General features: G+C 34.7%; 1 protein-coding gene across 11 annotated transcripts in view; it reads left to right on the top strand.

The window, feature by feature from the left end:
- Window positions 1-18,346, top strand: part of PHF14 (PHD finger protein 14) — a 228,355-nt gene that overhangs the window by 3,100 nt on the left and 206,909 nt on the right. For 9 of the 11 annotated variants that reach the window (XM_008686328.2, XM_008686327.2, XM_008686324.2 and 6 more), the window contains exons 3-5: window positions 704-814; window positions 8,986-9,776; window positions 16,512-16,656. In XM_008686328.2, coding sequence (XP_008684550.1) covers window positions 704-814; window positions 8,986-9,776; window positions 16,512-16,656 — 1,047 coding nt within the window. Of the gene's footprint in view, window positions 1-6; window positions 209-703; window positions 815-5,960; window positions 6,104-8,985; window positions 9,777-16,511; window positions 16,657-18,346 lie in introns of those variants that run through there. The other 2 variants (XM_008686326.2, XM_040644238.1) reach the window with 2 other exon arrangements.

The raw sequence follows: 18,346 nt of genomic DNA, 5'->3' as shown, positions 1-18,346 counted from the left end.
GGCGAGGACTAGGGGGCGGGGTGGGGGGCGGGAGGGGACTTAAGCGCTGCTCTCGAGGCGCCCGGGTCCGGTCGGCAGCAGCGCCGCCGATTTTAAGTAGCATCTTTCGGATTTGTTTCCGCGGTTATCAGTTCCGACCTCAGCGCTGCCTAGGCTCTCGCAGCCTCTCTCTAGGTCTCCTCCAAACGACCACCTCACGGATTCCTTAGTAAGTGTGTCGGAGGCTTCCGTCGGGAGAAAGGTGCATTTCAACCCTTCTAGAAGTCAGGGCCTGTGGGAGCAGGGTGGGGGGTGGCAGGTTTCTGCTGGAAGCTGGACCTTTCCTGGGCGCTTCCCTTCCAGTCTGCGGGAATGAACAAGGCTTCTTTCATTACCTGGGCTTCGCGTTTTCTTTCTCTTGACTGTCCGTGTCTAAGTGAGGGATTATGAACGAGTCGCAGAAACATAAGAGGATGTTATGGGGGTCAACTTTGATTTTGGCTGCCCGGGGTTCGTCTTTGCCACACCCCAGCCTGGAGCCGCCTGTGCTGCTTGCCAGCCCTCCCCAGCCCGTTTGCCCACCCCAAGCTTCCTCCACTTTTTTGCTGAGAACTGAATTAGACAAAGATTCCCTGCACGAGGTCATCCGTATCTTCCCTTAGCATCACAGCTGTTCTCTGCTTGGCGTGATTATTAATGACGATGTAATGTTTTCTCTTAACAGTGGATCGCAGCTCCAAGAGGAGGCAGGTGAAGCCTTTGGCAGCTTCTCTGCTAGAAGCTCTCGATTATGATAGTTCAGATGACAGTGATTTTAAAGTTGGAGATGCCTCAGGTAAATGTTTCCTTTTCTTCCCTTTTCCCAGCTGAGTTGGGCTTATTTTCAGACCGTTTTTAAAAATCGGTTTTGAAATGCCAGTTTAAAGTTAAAGCACATAAACTTCATTTATTTTGTCCATTTGATTTCTCACATTTCCTTAAGATCCTTTCACTAGATCCTATCATTGCTTCTGTTTATATTGATACTGAGATGATTAACAGGCAGAAAAGAATTTATGCTATAGATACCAAAGCGTTTTCTCTGTTCTTTACTCAAAAATAATTTATGCTTATTTTATGAATAGAGGAAAAAAATAAATATCCAGAAGTCAAATAATATTCTAAGAGTAATGTGAGCCATGAACAGCCCATAGCGGGGTTCTTCTCTATTCAGATCACTTGGCACCCTTTGAGGGGAGTTTTGCTTTTTGTCTATTAGCTCCCTTACCAGAATAAAATTGACCAGAGTAAAAAGTTGTACTTTGTTGTAGGTGTTGGACCTTGTGGATTGGGCTTGTCAAAAATCTATAAAATACAAAGATACATGTTTGCTGATTATATTTTGTGATTTTAAAAACAAACTTTTTAAAAAGGTCCTATGTTGACATTGTACAAGATTGGAAAACAGAAAAATATGGTTTTCCGTGGTATCTTCTGTTTATTGTACTTCACATATATAGATAGATATGTATAGTTTTAATTGCAGGAATCTGAGAAATGCATACAAATTGTGTTTAAATATTTTATGTGAAAAATACCAATACACACATGCACAATAGAAATTACTTATAATTTTGCCTCTTATGATAGAAGTTGAAGTAAAGTGAGAAATTAAAGACTTTTCAGTTTCATCCCTTTAATAATTTTAAAGTATTCTCCAAGAGAGTTTTCTATGCTTAGTCATATCTCTCTCCTTTCCCCTGGTTTTTCTTCTTTCTTTCCTTTTTTTTTTTTTTTTTTTAATTTCTGGTAGGGATGGTAAGAGATGAAATTAGGTTGTGTTGTGTTTCTGTTATTACTTTAAATAGCATCAACAAGTAGAATTTGCATGGTGATTTACTGAGAACTTTTTATTTCCATAATCTCATTTAACTTTTATAATAGCTTAGTGAAGGAGATATTATTTTACAGATAACAGGGGACTTGAGTTTAAAGAACTTGCATGGGGTCACTTAGGCCATAATGGATGTAATCCATGTCTTTTGACTCCAAAATTTAACAGTCTTTTTGCTGCTTAGATCCTCAAAGTAAATAGATGTAGTCTTAAACTGAAACTGCTTGGATGTTGTGACTAATTGAGGTCACTCCCAACAATCATAAGTTTATCTTGATTAATTGTCTTTTAACCTCTGCTTCTCAGCCAGTTTCTCTCCCTTTTAGTCAATTCACTGATGTTTGGTACTTCCCAAGAAGGAAAGAAAGAGAAGGGAAAGGAGCCAAAACTATTTAAGTTCTTTTGGTGAGAATCTTGGTAGATAATATTTTTGGTTAGAATGTCGTTTTGGTTGAGATTGTTAACTCTGACAACAGTTAATGGGTTTCAGAAGTTGTGACTTATTTGAATACCATTATGAAATAACTCCAAAGCTTAATCTTTAAGTATTCCATATTGTTTCTGTGACAATAAATCCTGATTTTGTAGATTTTTTTCTTTTTGTTTATTGAGTTATAGTCATTCACAATTATCACTTCTCTTTACAAAGGTTAAAACAATCTAATGATACAAACTGCTTTTTCAAGATAATTTTTGGTATCAAGCTAAGTGGAGATTCCAGACCTTGTTAAATCTTAATCAGAGTTAATGGGAATTATCAATTATGTATGAAAAGTGGGAGGATGAGTTCTGTTAGGCTGATAATTTTTTAAGAAATGTCTTCAAAGCACTAAAAAATACGTACTTTCTATTCCCTCTTGTCATCATATCTAGTCTGCTCTATTTGTAGTTTACTTCCCTGGACCCTGTATAGTTCTTGTTACGTTACTGCAAAGATTATAGTAGTAAATGATTTTGTTTAAAATAGTTAATAGTAGAAATTGAATCCTATTTTCCATTCTTGGTTAAGGTGCATTGGTATCCCCCATAGCTAACATGGTGGCTTATTGTAGATTACCATGGTTTCCTGTTTCAATCCTTTCTTTGGCTGAAGTAGTTGGACTCTTACAGGAAATAAAACATTAGACTTATCACTGGTTTTCGGTCATGTTAGAGTTGTGGAATCCCAACCCTACATATGAATAGATTAAACTGGATGTGGAGAAGTAGTAGCTAATCATATGTTTGATCAGAGCTTCTTTCAAAACAATGTCTAGAAGTGACTTATTGAATGAACTGACTCCCTTAGAACTTAATGTTAAAATGATTAGATTGGCTGGCCTTAATTTTTTTAACAGGATTCTGTGCATCAGTTTCTTCTCTTCATTTTGGAATCAGAAGTTCTGACTAACGAAACTTCCTACTCCTGTTTGGCTTTAAGAATATAGACAATTCTGGGGCGCCTGGTGGCTCAGTCGTTAAGCGTCTACCTTCATCTCAGGGCGTGATCCCAGCGTTCTGGGATCGAGCCTCACATCAGGCTCCTCTGCTGGGAGCCTGCTTCTTCTCCCACTCCCCCTGCTTGTTCCCTCTCTCGCTGGCTGTCTCTCTGTCAAATAAATAAATTAAAATCTTAAAAAAAAAAAAAAGAATATAGACAATTCTGAAAGATTATATTCAACACTTTTGCAGATAAACATAATTTTATTCATGTGTTTCTCAGATAATAAAATAGAAAAAAAATATTGTTAAAAAAATGACCTGCCAATAAGACTGTCAAGTAATTGATTATTGATAGTTAATAACTATAAGCCTCTGCCTTTAGAAAAGTACAAAATGAAAATAGATCATCTTTTGTTTAATCTTTAATGTGAAATTAGAGTTAGATTTCTCATTTTTTTAAAGATTTTTATTCATTTGAGAGAGAGAGAAAACAAGATGGGAGAGGGGCAGGGGGAGAGAGAGAAACAGGCTCCCCGCTGAGCAGGGAGCCCAATGTGGGGTTCGATCCCAGAGCCCTGGGATCATGACCTGAGCCGAAGACAGACACTTAACCAACTGAGCCACCCAGGCACCCCTAGATTTCTCATTTTTAATTGAGGACAGAGTATAACCATATTAGAATTATGGTGATAGTATGTGGAAATGTTAAGTTGAACCATATGAAATTACCGATTTTAGATTATTGGCAGTTTCATCATTTGACCTAGTTAAAGTTGTTATATTTGAGACTTGGTCCTGGAATTGGGGTTAGGATAGATTACATTTAGTTATCTGATATATAAGTGGAATGTTTTTGAAGGTGAGTGCAAATACGACTTTTATTAAATAAGACAAAATAGCAGTGCTGTGTCCCCTCTAACCTGCTGGCCACAGTAAGGTGATTAACTTTAGATCTTGAGCCATAGTTAGTTTAATTAGGCCAGATCGCCAGAAAATTAACTGGAAGAGTCAGGCTGAGACTTTGCTTTGGTGGTATTTTGTACTTAATCTAATTTTGGCTAAATGTATCAAGATAGTGGTCATTGATGATCTGTAGTTTTGTTTTAAAGCACTTCGCTGAATATTATGGTGAATTCACAAAGAAATGTGATAATATCAGAATAACTAAAGTAGAATAACAGATAATACAAAACATGACTGATTACTTGGGTAGTTCAAGTCAAGGAGATAGGACTACTTTAGACTGGGTTTATCTAGAACAATTTATTGAGGAGTTGAACTAAGAACTGAAAGAGAAGCAATTGAGGTAAGGGAAACAATTATTAAGTGTTAGAAGTGTGGAGGCTGGAAAATGTCATTTATATTTGGGAATCAGGATTGATTAAAAGAATAAAAGAGATGCACCTGGGCAAGTATAATGAGGTCAAATGAAGGCCTTAAGTTGCTAGACCAGGGTTTCTCAATCTCGGCACTATGGGCATTTGGTGTTGTATCAGTCTTTGTAATGGAGGCTTGTCCTGTTTACTGTAGAATGTTTAGCAGCATCTGTTTTCTACTTACAAACTGCCAGTAGCATTTTCCCTTCCTGCCCCCCCCTCCACCTTCATGGCAGTCATTCGTTGTCTACACATTGCCAATGTTCTCTTTGGGACAGAATTCAAAATTGTCTTTACTTGAACCACAGGTCTGGATTTATTTAGAAAATGTTAAATGACACAGCTGGAACTAGAGATGATGAGTAGACGATGAATTGTGTTGACTGACTGGCCTTTTTAAAAAGAGAAAATACAGGATTAGTCAGAAATGGCCCCAAGGTGATGATTGAATAGCCATAGACTGGTAATCTATTATGTATTGTATATATTTATAAATACTAATTACTATTGCATTAGATCAATGAACAGAATAGTTAATTAAGGTTGATGAACAAAGGTGATTCTTCATATCGCAAAGCTAAAATAAAACTGAATTAAATACTAATTTTATTGTTTAATATTTATCATGGGGAAAATTTAAGCATTGAATATTGTGAAGGAATTCTTGAAGATTGTTTTAATTCTGTATCTGTAGAAAATTCCTTAACTTATGTTAGATGAAATAGCTATTGCTTGGAGAGATTTTGATATATTGTATATTTGAGAAAGGTACCTTTTATTTAACTGAATAGGGAGGAGGGATTTCAATTTTAAAGATTTTTTTTTTAAAGAAAAAATTTTATCGTACAGTTAGAATTACTTTTTTTTTTAAGATTTTATTTATTAGAGAGAGAGAGAACTCGTGAGCATGAGCAGGGGGAAGGGGCAGAGGGGAGAGGGAGAAGCTGACTCCTTGCTGGACAGGGAGCCTGATGCAGGGCTCGATCCCAGGACCCCGAGATCATGACCTGAGCAAAAGGTAGATGCGTAACCAACTGAGCCACCCAGTCACACCAGAATCACTTCTCTTCTAATGCAAAGAAGCATCTGACTTATTTATCTAGTCTATTACCTTTAAAAAAAAAAAAAAAAGATGTTAGAGTGATGGATTTGGAACATGACACAGAGTCGTTATTTGAATTCATAATAATAAGACATTTTTCTTTGCAGCCTATAAAAATAGAATTATCGATAGCCAAAGACTGATTTTTCCTTGTCATTTTTGTCAAGCTATGCTTATAACTAAATATTGTTTATCTCCATCCTTCAAGTGCATATGCATCAAAAAGAAGTGATGACTAATCAGATGAAGAAGCTATTTTTCAGAAATCAAAGACAGATAAAATTTGATATATCCCTGATGCCTGCAGTTGGAATATGGATAATGTATTATGTTTGGAGAATGAAGGGTTGGGTAAGCTACTAGGATTTGGATTTGTGGAAAAATTTCAGATTCATCTAATAATATGTTAATGGATGTAAAGCATTTAAATCTTTTTTTCTTTTCAAATTGCTTTCTATTCAGACATGATTATAAAACAGAAACAATCAAAGACTATCAATTTTGTCATACTTTTTTTTTTTTTAAGATTTATTTTTTTTTTTTTTGAGAGAGAGAGAGAGAGCCCTCGAGTGTGAGTCAGGGAAGGGGCAGAGGGAGAGGGAGAGAGACTCTCAAGCAGATTCCCCACTGAGTGCAGAGCCCCATGTGGGGCTCAATCCCATGACCCGTGAGATCATGACCTGAGCCTAAGTCACTAGGCAGTTGCTTAACCGACTGAGCCACCCAGCCCCCCCCCCATACTTTTAAAAATGATTGGCATTGGCAACAACAACCAAGACAAAAATCATAAAAATTCTTAGCATTTTGCAAAATTTACCAAGTAATAGCAAAGTTGGATTGGTCTTTTTTGATTAAGTACGCACATTTGTGCCCCAGTTAGTCTAACTTTTATATCTACTGTTGTTTTTATTGGTAAAAATTATTAAAAGTACTCTTTAGGTACTTTTATTTTTTTTAAGATTTTATTTATTTATATGAGGGAGAAAGAGCATGAGCAGGGTGAGAGGCAGACGGAAAAACAGACTCCCTGCTGAGTAGGAGCCCCATGTGGGGCTTGGTTCTGGGACTCCAAGATCATGACCTGGGCCAAGGCAGATGCTTAACCAACTGAGCCACCCAGGCACCCCTTTTTAGGTACTTTTAAAAAGTAACTCTCTTAATTATGGCATTGCTTCTAAGACGTTCCAGTCTTCTGTAGTCAGTATGCACAGAGACTCTTTTTGCCTTAGAAGTGTTTGGTCAACTCTGCTTATTATTTATTAGACTTTTATCTAAAAAATGTCTAGAAATTGTTATTATTCTTATTTTTTTTTTACCAGAAGTAGTTTTTCTTGGTAGGTTGGGTTTAATTATGAGTGGTATTAAAAAACATGATTTTCTTAATGATTTGTATAACTGTTGGACTGAAAAGAAGTTACCTAGTTGTGGGTGATACCAGATTCACGCTCTTTGAAATTCAAGAAGCTCACAAATCCAAAGTGTTTCCTAAGTTTGGTACAAACTTGTTTGTTGGTAAAACCAACTGGAAATGATAGTTTATTTGTAGTGTTTCCTTATCATATTTGTAAATATTTATACTTTTCACTGCAGAAATGTGTTTGATTGTAGGGTAGTGCCATAGATATCACTGGAGATTTTAGTGTAATATATTGGGTATACACCATGCTACCCTTCTAAAATCTGAAAAAAAAAATAAATAAATAAAAATTCTGGAAGATATCTGGCTTCTGTTTCAAATAAGGGATTGTTGACCTATGTGATACTGCTCTTATGTCCTAAGATTGTTTACGATAAGAGTATTTTTTCATAACAGTTTTGAATAAGCTGTGGGTTCCTGCATGGTAATCTTGAGATTGACAGTTATTTTATAGGGCCAGTCAGTATCTCTTGTATGTTAGTCTATATTTTTAATCAATTTAACTTGCAGGATTTTTTAATTTTATTTTTTATTTTTTTGCCATTTGTAAAGGATTTCTAGGATATTTTAGGTACCAGATACTAATTACAACTTTCTTTACTTTTTAATTTTTTTTAACTTTCTTTACTTTTAATGTCCATCTAATTATAGTAGCTAAGGCTGGTTAACAGAAATTAAAATAATGTGGAAACAGACTTTTTTCACCATTTTATTATTATCCATTTCTTAGTTAAAGCTCAAAGAATGTATTACCCTACAGATTTTACTATAGTTGTTGGCCATGACTTGACTATGACTAGTTGTTTCTTACTTCTTTCAGCTCCCCTTCCTTTTTTTCTCCTTCTCGTTATTTCAGATTTTAGATTTTTATTTATTCGAATAGGTGCAAAGAGGATTGGAAGGTTACTGAGTAGTGTTGGGCCAAGATGGCCTGGGCTGCCCTAGGCAGGAATGGAAACTTGCTAGAAAGCTTGTAGTCCTGCATGAACTCTTTAATATTCTAAGCCTATCTTTTTAGCAACTACCGTGGTTGCTCCTTTCCAAGATGGGTTTGTTTTTTAAAAAATTACTAATTTCTTTCATTCTGGGGAGCTGTCATAGTTACTGCCTAGAATTTTTGAAAGTTTAAGTGGCTCTTATTGATATGAACAGTATCCTAATCAGCAGGAAAGTTGATAACTGCTCTTGCAGCTTTCATTTACTGTGCCACTGCTACTGTCTCCTTTCACCTGTGAACTTGATACTCCTAAAATTGATTAGTATGTTAGGAATGTTGACTATCATAAATACCTGTGTTCATTTTTGCTGGGTAAAGAGTGAAATAAGTGAGACCAAGTTTTGGGGGCCTTTTTTTCTTGTTCTGAATGTGACTCAATGCTTGTAAGTTCATACAGTTTATGAAACGAAGATAGAAGAGAATAAAAATTTGGTCTGTATTATATCATTAAGTTAAAATCAAGTGCCCAATTTAAAAAGAAGCACCTTTACTTTTAGAAAAAGAAATTGCTTCTAGGGTACCAAATACAGCATGAGCTATGTGACACAAAATAGTGCTCCTCTTTTTAAAGCATATTTTAATTTAGAATTACATATATTCATCTTCATTAGTGCTATATTGAATTAGAACCATTATACCAACTTCATTGATTTATTATTTAATCAGGTTGGGAATGTCTACCATTCTTTGACTTAAATTTGTTTATATTGTTTTGCAAGTTACTCACAAATTTTGGTGGTTTCATTTGTGTCAGCGTTGTGTGTGTGTGTGTGTATGTATATACATATGTGTGGTTTTTTTTTCTCATATTTTCAACAGATTCTGAAGGGAGTGGTAATGGAAGTGAAGATCCTTCAAAGGACAGTGGAGAAGGTTCCTGTAGTGATTCTGAAGAAAATATTTTAGAAGAAGAACTGAATGAAGATATTAAAGTAAAAGAAGAACAACTTAAACATTCTTCAGAGGAAGAAATACTGTCATCAGAAAAACAGTTAATTAAAATGGAAAAGAAGGAGGAAGAAGAGAATGGAGAAAGACCTAGAAAGAAAAAGGAGAAAGAGAAAGAAAAGGAAAAAGAGAAAGAAAAGGAGAAAGAGAAGGAGAGAGAGGATAAAGAAAAAGCAACAGTATCTGATAATGTGGCTGCTTCTGCTGCTTCTACCACACCAGCCACAAGTCCTCCTGCTGTTAATACATCTCCTTCAGTCCCCACTACAACAACCACTACAGAGGAACAAGTCAGTGAGCCAAAAAAGTGGAACCTTCGTCGAAATCGACCACTTTTGGATTTTGTATCCATGGAAGAGCTGAATGATATGGATGACTATGACAGTGAAGATGACAATGATTGGAGACCTACTGTAGTAAAGAGAAAGGGGAGATCCGCATCTCAGAAAGAAGGAAGTGATGGAGACAATGAAGATGATGAAGATGAGGGAAGTGGAAGTGACGAAGATGAGAATGATGAAGGCAATGATGAAGATCATAGCAGCCCTGCCAGTGAAGGGGGTTGTAAGAAGAAGAAGAGTAAAGTTCTTAGCAGAAACAGTGCTGATGATGAGGAACTGACCAATGATAGCCTGACACTATCTCAAAGCAAGAGTAATGAGGTAGATCAACCCAATTTTTATGATATCTGTCTGTCTGGGGAAAAGGGAATTCTTCTCTAAACATTCTACTCGTTATACTAAGTGGCTTCCTTGAAATCCTATTTATAGACAGCTGTGGGAGTGAATGAGCACCTTAACTGTAACATTTATTCATTTGGTCAACCAGCCTTTTTTGAGTATCTGCTATTTGTCACCGTCCTCAAGGAGCTCACAATCACCGTCCTCAAGGAGCTCACAGTCTTTATAGTTAGAGAAATATTTTTAGATCCATAGACTAGGGATATGGTAGTTTTTCTTTTCCCTTTCTATCCTCTCACCCCATTCTTCATAGGACTGCTGAATGGTGCTGAGTGGAGTATGAAAACAAAGGTCACCTTTATTTTAACTTAGCTATGTCCATATCCACATGAAAATTTAGATTTCTAGAATACTTCAGAGCAGGACAACAAACAGCTTGATTGCCTCAGACTTTTAGAGATTCATTTTAGAGTTAATTCCTTTATCAGGTGTAGCACTCATCATCTGAATAGTCACCAAGTCTTTGCTTTAGATGTATGGGAGTAAATATGAACTCTATGTTTACATGTATTTAGTGAATAAGTTCTCTCTACAAAGAAATGAAAAAGAAAAAGCAAACACTCCTATCATAAGACAAATATTTCTGTCCTAAAACTACGGTAATGACTCAGTTCTTCCACTTGAAGTTCTACTACCGAAAGTTAGGTTTATCCTTTGGGCCCAAGATGCAACATTCAAGATTCTTCAGTCGAACACATTTGTGTCTCTTTGTCTGTGTGTTTATGTATATGTTTTTCTTCAAAAGCAAGATTGAGTTGTTGTCTTACATGTAGATGTACCTGTTACATCAACATGTAGAACTATAATATTTCTGTCATTTCTGTTAATGCATTTATTGTCACAAAAATTCAGTTCTTTAGCAAGCACTTATTTTTTTGTTTTTTTCATATCATTGAAAAAGGTTAAACTGGTAGAAGATTTTCCTTCCATGCTGTATTCTTTTACATTTCTTCTGCTTACGAGTTTTACATAGCAGTGATTACCTATTTTAAGTAAGTTTCATTTAAAAACTTGGTGATTTTCTCTTGTCAAAATAATAAGTAACAGGCTATGAGGGGCTTATATGTCAGTAGTGATGAAACAGCAGAATATATTTTAATTATAAACATTGGTTAACTTCTAGGTTATCCACTTTCATATGAAGATTGTTGCCTGCCTCCAGTGCTATCCTAATTCTTATCTTTAGGTAACCGGAAGTTATCATTTGGAGTATAATATAGTATTTATAATGCTGTAGCACAAACAGTTCCGTATTCCCAGTGCCAATTTAGGGAAATAGAAATGTGGAAAATTCAGTTCATATTCGATGTAGGCTTGTGTCCAGTTTATTTTATATCTTAATTTAATAGTCTATATCTACTGAATAAGTTTACCTTTGGTAGCATTGTTTTCTTCATTTTTATTAGCCTGACAGTCACAAAAGTAGGTTGGCTAATGATAAAGGCAGAGTTAGATTTCATATTATGGTGTGGGGAGTACCGACAGATGTTTAGAAATTTGCCAGGTAAAATGCATACGTTATCCATTTGTTAATAATCTGTAATACATAACATATTGCTTAGGAGGTTGTAGACTGCCCTCTATGATGCATTGGAAGGCCATGTGTGCTGTTTAGGTTTTTTTCCTACCAGGAGAGACTTTAGTAAATAATGGGACTTCATATATTTAGGTTAAGTCCCAAAGAAATGTGGTTCCAGAGCATTTCTTGGAAATGTGCCTCCATAAAGTTGTCAAGAACTTTCTTCTTATAGTAGCTAAACTAATTTCTCTTGTGTTAATTTATGTTAATTTTCCTTTTGTTCTACCCTATGCAGAAGTGTAGAACTGATAAAAAGTTAGTTTTAATTCAATAATATCCTACCTGAAATCTTGCTAACTATTTTTCCCCAACACCAGTAATTTTTGATGATTCTACTTCTATTTGTCACTCAAATTAGATAACAGATTTTAATAAAAACTGAGATTATTATTTTATCTTATATTTCAAGATTTCCTGTTCATATGCTCTTGATTGTAAAAAAGATGACTAAAGGTATTTCTTGTTGCCTTATGACCATTGTGTCTTAATCTTCCTGATTATTTTAGGTAGTGATACCTTTTCATTAAGGTATCAGTTATCTATTAGTACAGATATATTTGATTATATTTGAAGTTTTATTTTTCTCTACTTTTACTTTATGTTTTCAGATACTGCCTTGTAGTAGAGATAGCTGAAAGTGTGGTTTTAGAAACACATAATTATGTTTAGTTTATAAACAGCAAACTTTCTTGGCTGTTACGTCAAGTGCTTTTGTAGGAAACGATGTTGGACATCATGTAAGTGATGTCCAGAAACTTTAATAATTTTGCAGTTTTTTTAGGGAATTTTGATATTTTTTTTTTTTTTTTTTGAGTGGAGAACCTTTTATGGAGTCTTCACTATTGACTCTTAGTGGACTTAACATGCCTATGCCATAGGCCTTGAAATACTTTAGAGCAGGGTTTTTAAACTTTTGTCTCAAGACTACTTCACACTCTTAAAAAAAGAAAATTATTGAGGACCCCAATTCTATATATGTAAGCTGTAGTTTTTGTTATTTACCATTTCAGATTAAAACTCAGGAATTTCAAAAATTAAGGCATACGAAAGCACACAAGTTGTCAGATTGATGACTGTATCCCCTGTTGTGTAGTTCTGGAAGACTATATCGTACACCCATGAGGGAGAGTGAAAAAGGCAAATAATCTTAGTATGAAAATAGCCTTTAGCTTGTGGACCCTATGAAGCAGAGTCCCACAGACTGCACCTTGAGAACTACTGTTCTACAATTGGATGTTTGATAAACCTGCATTTTCTACATAATGGGCAATTTCCTTGGCCTATAGAATTATGACATTTTTTGAATTTAGTGTGGTCTGAACAATTTCCTTGGAGATGGTTATATGCCATTTTCAAACTTTTATCTTGATGCTTTTGAGATTAACTGATGTTATATTGCTTTTTGATTTTCTAAAGTAAATATTTTGGGGATGGGTGTGTAGCATTTTCAGATAATGGTTCTATTTTCAGGACCTTGAAACTAGAGCTTTGGTTGAGGATTAATATTTGACAGAAAATTATATCAATAGAAATTTTCAGGTGGAAGTTTTTTGGTTTCTTTTCATAAAAGGCTCTCTTATGTTAAATGGATTATTAGATGTTAAATGTATGTGAAGAAATGGCAATTGTCATCTGATTTTTGGTAATTAAAATTTTTGCCAAAATTTATAAATAGCCATTTCTATTTGGGGTTTCTTTTTCTTTTTTTTTTTTTTTTTCTTTTTAAGATTTTATTTATTTATTTGACAGAGAGAGAGGCAGCGACAGAGGGAACACAAGCAGGGGGAGTGGGAGAGGAATAAGCAGGCTCCCAGCAGAGCAGGGAGCCCGATGCGGGGCTCGATCCCAGGATCCTGGGATCACGCCCTGAGCAAAGACAGACACCTAATGACTGAGCCACCCAGGCGCCCCACTATTTGGGGTTTCTGACTTACTAAGTATCAATTGTTGTTTACACATTTCAAAATAAAACAACTTTTTTTTTTTTTTTAAGATTTTATTTATTTCAGAGAGAGACTGTGAGAGAGAGAGCACAAGCAGGGGGGAAGGGTAGAGGGAGAAGCAGACTCCCCACCAAGCAGGGAGCCCAATGTGGGACTTGATCCCAGGACCTTGGGATCACGACCTGAGCTGAAGGCAGACGCTTAACTGGCTGAGCCACCCAGGCACCCTTAAAACAACTGCTTTAATACATAAAAAGGCAGTTTGAAATGTTGTACAAAAATTACTTCAGATTCTTGAGAATTTAACTTTGTTTAAAAACTTAGAGGAAGGCCTATTGCTCAAACTTACTAATTTTTTCTCATTCAGAGCAATAAGGATTTTTCTAGTTTTGCATGAAGTGTTTAGGAATTCCCTTTTATTTAATAATTTCGAAGATTTTAGGGAATTTGACACATAAAAATTAGAATTTGCCCTGTTGTATATATTATTTATAATCATCTTTGTGGAATACATAAATGAGCACTAAATCCAAGGAGAGCATTGGACAATATTATCATTTTAGGTGTAAATTTTAAATCCCAAGGGAAAAAATGAAATAGTTGAGTCACTGATTTATTACTACAGTGCGCCATTTATTCTTCTAATTGCCGTTAGATTCCATTAAACTGTGACATGATATAGAAGTTCTATCCTAGGTGATACTCTTGTGCCATTCAAAACCTACTTTCTCAATTTCTATTTTTATGTAAAAACCATATTTTCAAATGATACATTTTTTGGTAAAAATTTTAGCTTGACTGTTTTGTCCAGAAGCTTAAAAAAATGATACACATCTTCAGAAATATGCTGACAAAAATTGACACTAAATTTGCTTTTATATCCTGATCATAAGTGTGCTCAAACCCATGTTTGACGTATTAAAGACAACTTAGAGCATAATTTTTCAAGAATTTGTTACTAAGATTTTTCCACTGACGCATTATCTGTCAGTCATTTGATAGGGTTCCAGTTCCCTCCACTTCTCTCTCTTCGCATTACATTCCTGGTAAGAATCTCAAATGATGGGGATCCCAGAAACACCAGTTGATTTTGTTTTCTCTGCCTCTAAATCATAGTATGTATAAAGAGAAATTGGTATAGATATGCTATTTAGACATCTACTGTTTTTTTCTGAGCAAAATGAGAGAACAGGAAAATAATGGAATTAGAGCTACCTATTAATGCTTGTTTTTTTGATCCATAGAAATTTACTTGTTCCCCACATGGATAAATCTTTTTTCAAGGGCTCATTAGTTGTAATTCCACCAGAAAAATATTGGCAGAACCCATTTTACATGAGTAGCCTCTCAGTCATCAGACTCTGGTTGTTGGCTAATCTTTTTCTAGTTTGTGATTTTTTTTAACCTAGATGTGGTATTTTGGGGAAAAAGTCCTTTTTGGACTTACCGTGGGAAAATATTTAAAGCAGCATTACCTATTGAGGGTTAAAACTTTTGGGGGAATTCCAAAGAAGAGTCCTCAGTATAATAAACTGTTAGCTCATATTCCTCTTCTTGAACCACCTACAAGAATTAGGAAAGGAGACTGGAAATGAGCATAATTATTGAGTTCCTAATATGTCTCTGGAACATTTGTACCATACAATTATCTTCATTTTTACAACAGTCTCATCAGGTATTATTTTTGCCATCCTATTTTACAGATGAGAAAGCCGTAGCTTTGAGGTTCAACAGTTACTAAATGGGAACTGAGAATGAAACCCAAGAACGTTAGACTTTAAGTCAAATGCTCTTAAATTTGAAGGATGGCTAGTGGGGTGAATGGGTAGATTTTTGTTTTGCTTAATGTACCAGAGTGCTATAAAACATGAGTTTTCTTTTTAGAAAGTTTTTACCTTTATTTGCTGCTTATGTCCAAAGCCCCCAAACTACTTTGGTTTTATAACAAAGAGGAAGGGGGGAGAGCAAAATAGACAATTTTAAAGTACTAGGCTTCTCTAGAACAAGGACACTGCCTCCTTGTTCACTTTGCATTCTTTTCTGATTTGTTTTACAGATCAGCTGCAAGTTTAGATGTATAACACAGAATTGAAAAAATGTTATTGATGTGACATTCAAGTGTCATTCAAATGTCATTTACAGATTGCTATGAAGTGATGACTCTCAGTGTTACCTGTGGATATTGATCTGTTTAAAAGAATATAAAAATATAAAAAAAAATGGTTAGGTTCTTAAATGAAAACATAGACTCAAGTGCTATCTTATATAATGCACAATATGATAATACAAGAATTATTATATTGTTAACCCTTTAAAGTTTAAATCTATAATGCAATTTAAATTAAACAAAGCAAACTCTTTTCATTCTTGATTTATATTTATTGTCTTCCTTTCTCCTTTTATATTATAATTTGCTCAATATATTTATTAATAAGTTTATACTAGCTATTTCTTGACACAAACCTAATAGAGGACTGTCACGCTTTTAGCAACTAGACAACCTGGAACCTTTTTTAGATGGTTTTCTGTACCTGTATATACAGATATGCCAATGCAGGCTCTCTCGGATGTATCATCCAATAGTTTGATGACCCTGAAACTTCTGAATTCCTCAGCAGTTAAGGAGTATATAGTTTGTAATTATGCCATCACATACATATTTGCTTATATGTTATCTTGGATTGATTTTTTCCTGTTTGATATATGTGTGTCTTGTGTCCCTTAAGGCAGGATTATAAGCTTCCAAAGTGTAGGAACTATGTCATACTTTTTCAGTCCATTGTAGGATTTAATAATCACCTGTGGGTTAATTTTTCCTTTCTCCTAGTTTAAGGGGTCAGACTGGAATGGCAAAGCAGATGAAGAGTTGTTAGTTGCATGCTTGCTTTTTCATTTCTTAAAGAAGGGTGGATATGGGACTTGCAGAGAAAATGAAAAAGGGTGCTTAGAGGGTCATTTGTCAAAGAGATGGATTTTTCAAATGTTTTGAAATTCCTAAATTTCAAACTAGATTACTAAAGTAATGGAGAACGCAACATAATTTTAGAAATGCATAAAACAACTTTGAGAATTTTAGTTCTTAAAATTATCTTTTAATTTAAATATGTGATTTTTTTTTATATGTTTTAATATTAGGACTCGCTGATTCTTGAGAAGAGTCAAAACTGGAGTTCTCAAAAAATGGACCACATTCTGATTTGCTGTGTTTGTCTTGGAGATAATAGCGAGGATGCTGATGAAATAATTCAGTGTGACAATTGTGGCATTACAGTCCATGAAGGTAATTATGCTTTGTTTTGTCTCCTTTTTGAAACAGCTAATTGACACTGCATTTAAATAAGTAAAATCAGCTCTTTTACATTTGTACTGTTCTAAGGTTTTTCTATAGTATTTCATGGTTTTTCAATTGAAGTAGGACATACTGAATCCTCAGTGTCATGGGTGTTATTTTCAGATTATGTTAATTTAAAATGTGTTTTTAAATAACAAATAGAAATATTATATGGAAATCACAGTTATTTCTTTTGAAGGTCAGTGTTATGATAGTTTCCTTCATGGCATTTGTTTCTAGTTTTTAAATGAAATTTAGATACAGGAAAAAGTCTAGTATGTTAGTCTGGTAGAATATGTTATTTAAAAAATTACATTCTAAGTCTAGTGATACAGTTTCTTCTTTTGTAGTTATAAGTTTTAATTTTAAATTTGAGTATTTAGAAAGATTATCTCTTAAAATCTGAAATAAAGGCTACTATAATATATTGCAAATATTTTTCCCAATTATATTTTTGAACCTTTTTTGTTCTTTTTTTTACTTTGTTTTTTCACTTAATTTTTTTTTTATTTTGACGTAATTTCTGACTTACAGAAAACTTATAAGAGTACTACAGAGATTCCCATATACTCTTCACTCAGATTTCCCAAATGGTAACATTTTGCTGTTTTATCTTCTCTCATATAACAATTTTGTTTTTAACTCTATGAGAATAAACTGTAGACATAACGTCCCCCTCTACCACTAAATACCTCAGGGTGTATTTCTTCACAAGGGCATTTTTTTTTTTTTTTTACATAACCATGTAATTATCAAAGTCAGGAACTTAGCGTTAATTGAATTCTATCTAATATACTGACTGTGTTCACATTTTGCCAGTCATCCCTATAATGTCTGTTCTAGCAAAATAAAATCCAGGATTATGCATTACATTTAGTCATTATGTCTATTTGGTCACCTTTAATCTGGAACATTTCTTGAGTCCTTGTGTTTCATGCCATTGGCATTTTTGGAGAATACAGGACAGTTCATTTATAGAATGTCCTTAATACTAGTTTTTTCTTATCTTTTCTCATGGTTAGATTCAGGTGACCTGTTTTTGGCAGAAATGCCACAAAAGTTATGTTGTGTTTTCAGTGTATCAGATTAAGAAGCATATAATACTTATTTTTCCCATTATTGGTGATGTTACTTTTATCACTTGGTTTAGAGGGGATCTTCCAGGTTTCTCTTTGGTAAAGTTATTATTTCTTCCTGTCAGTTAATTTTTTCCTACAGGGCCCATGATTACCACAGAACAGTTTTTCTACGGCCTTGTCCTTAACCTGCTCTTTTGGTATTATATAGCCCTTCTCCCAAATAGTTCTGGGAGTCTGCTGGGCTTATGGGACCTGCAGGGTCTGTACTTCTTTAGCCAATACCCTCTTGCTTTATATGAAAGCAAGGAAGGGCAGCTTGCTGCTAAGGCTCACTATGGATATGTCTCCTATTACTATTACTCATTCACTTATTTTTTCAGTAATGTTTGTTGAGTATCTTCTGTATGGTAGGCATTCTGTAGATTTTAGGCAAGTACAATAATATAGAAATTGCTGACCTCGTGGAGGCTAATAGCTAGTAAGACAGGCAATAAAACAATAAATAAATATAAATATATATTAGGTGCTAGTCTGAACTGTGAAGAAAAATAAGGCAGAAC

This window comes from Ursus maritimus, unplaced genomic scaffold (assembly GCF_017311325.1).
Source record: "Ursus maritimus isolate PB19 unplaced genomic scaffold, ASM1731132v1 scaffold_3, whole genome shotgun sequence".
NCBI classification, from domain to species: Eukaryota; Metazoa; Chordata; class Mammalia; order Carnivora; family Ursidae; genus Ursus; species Ursus maritimus.
Note: the sequence above shows the minus strand (reverse complement) of the source record. Positions and strands in the feature narration are given on the sequence as shown.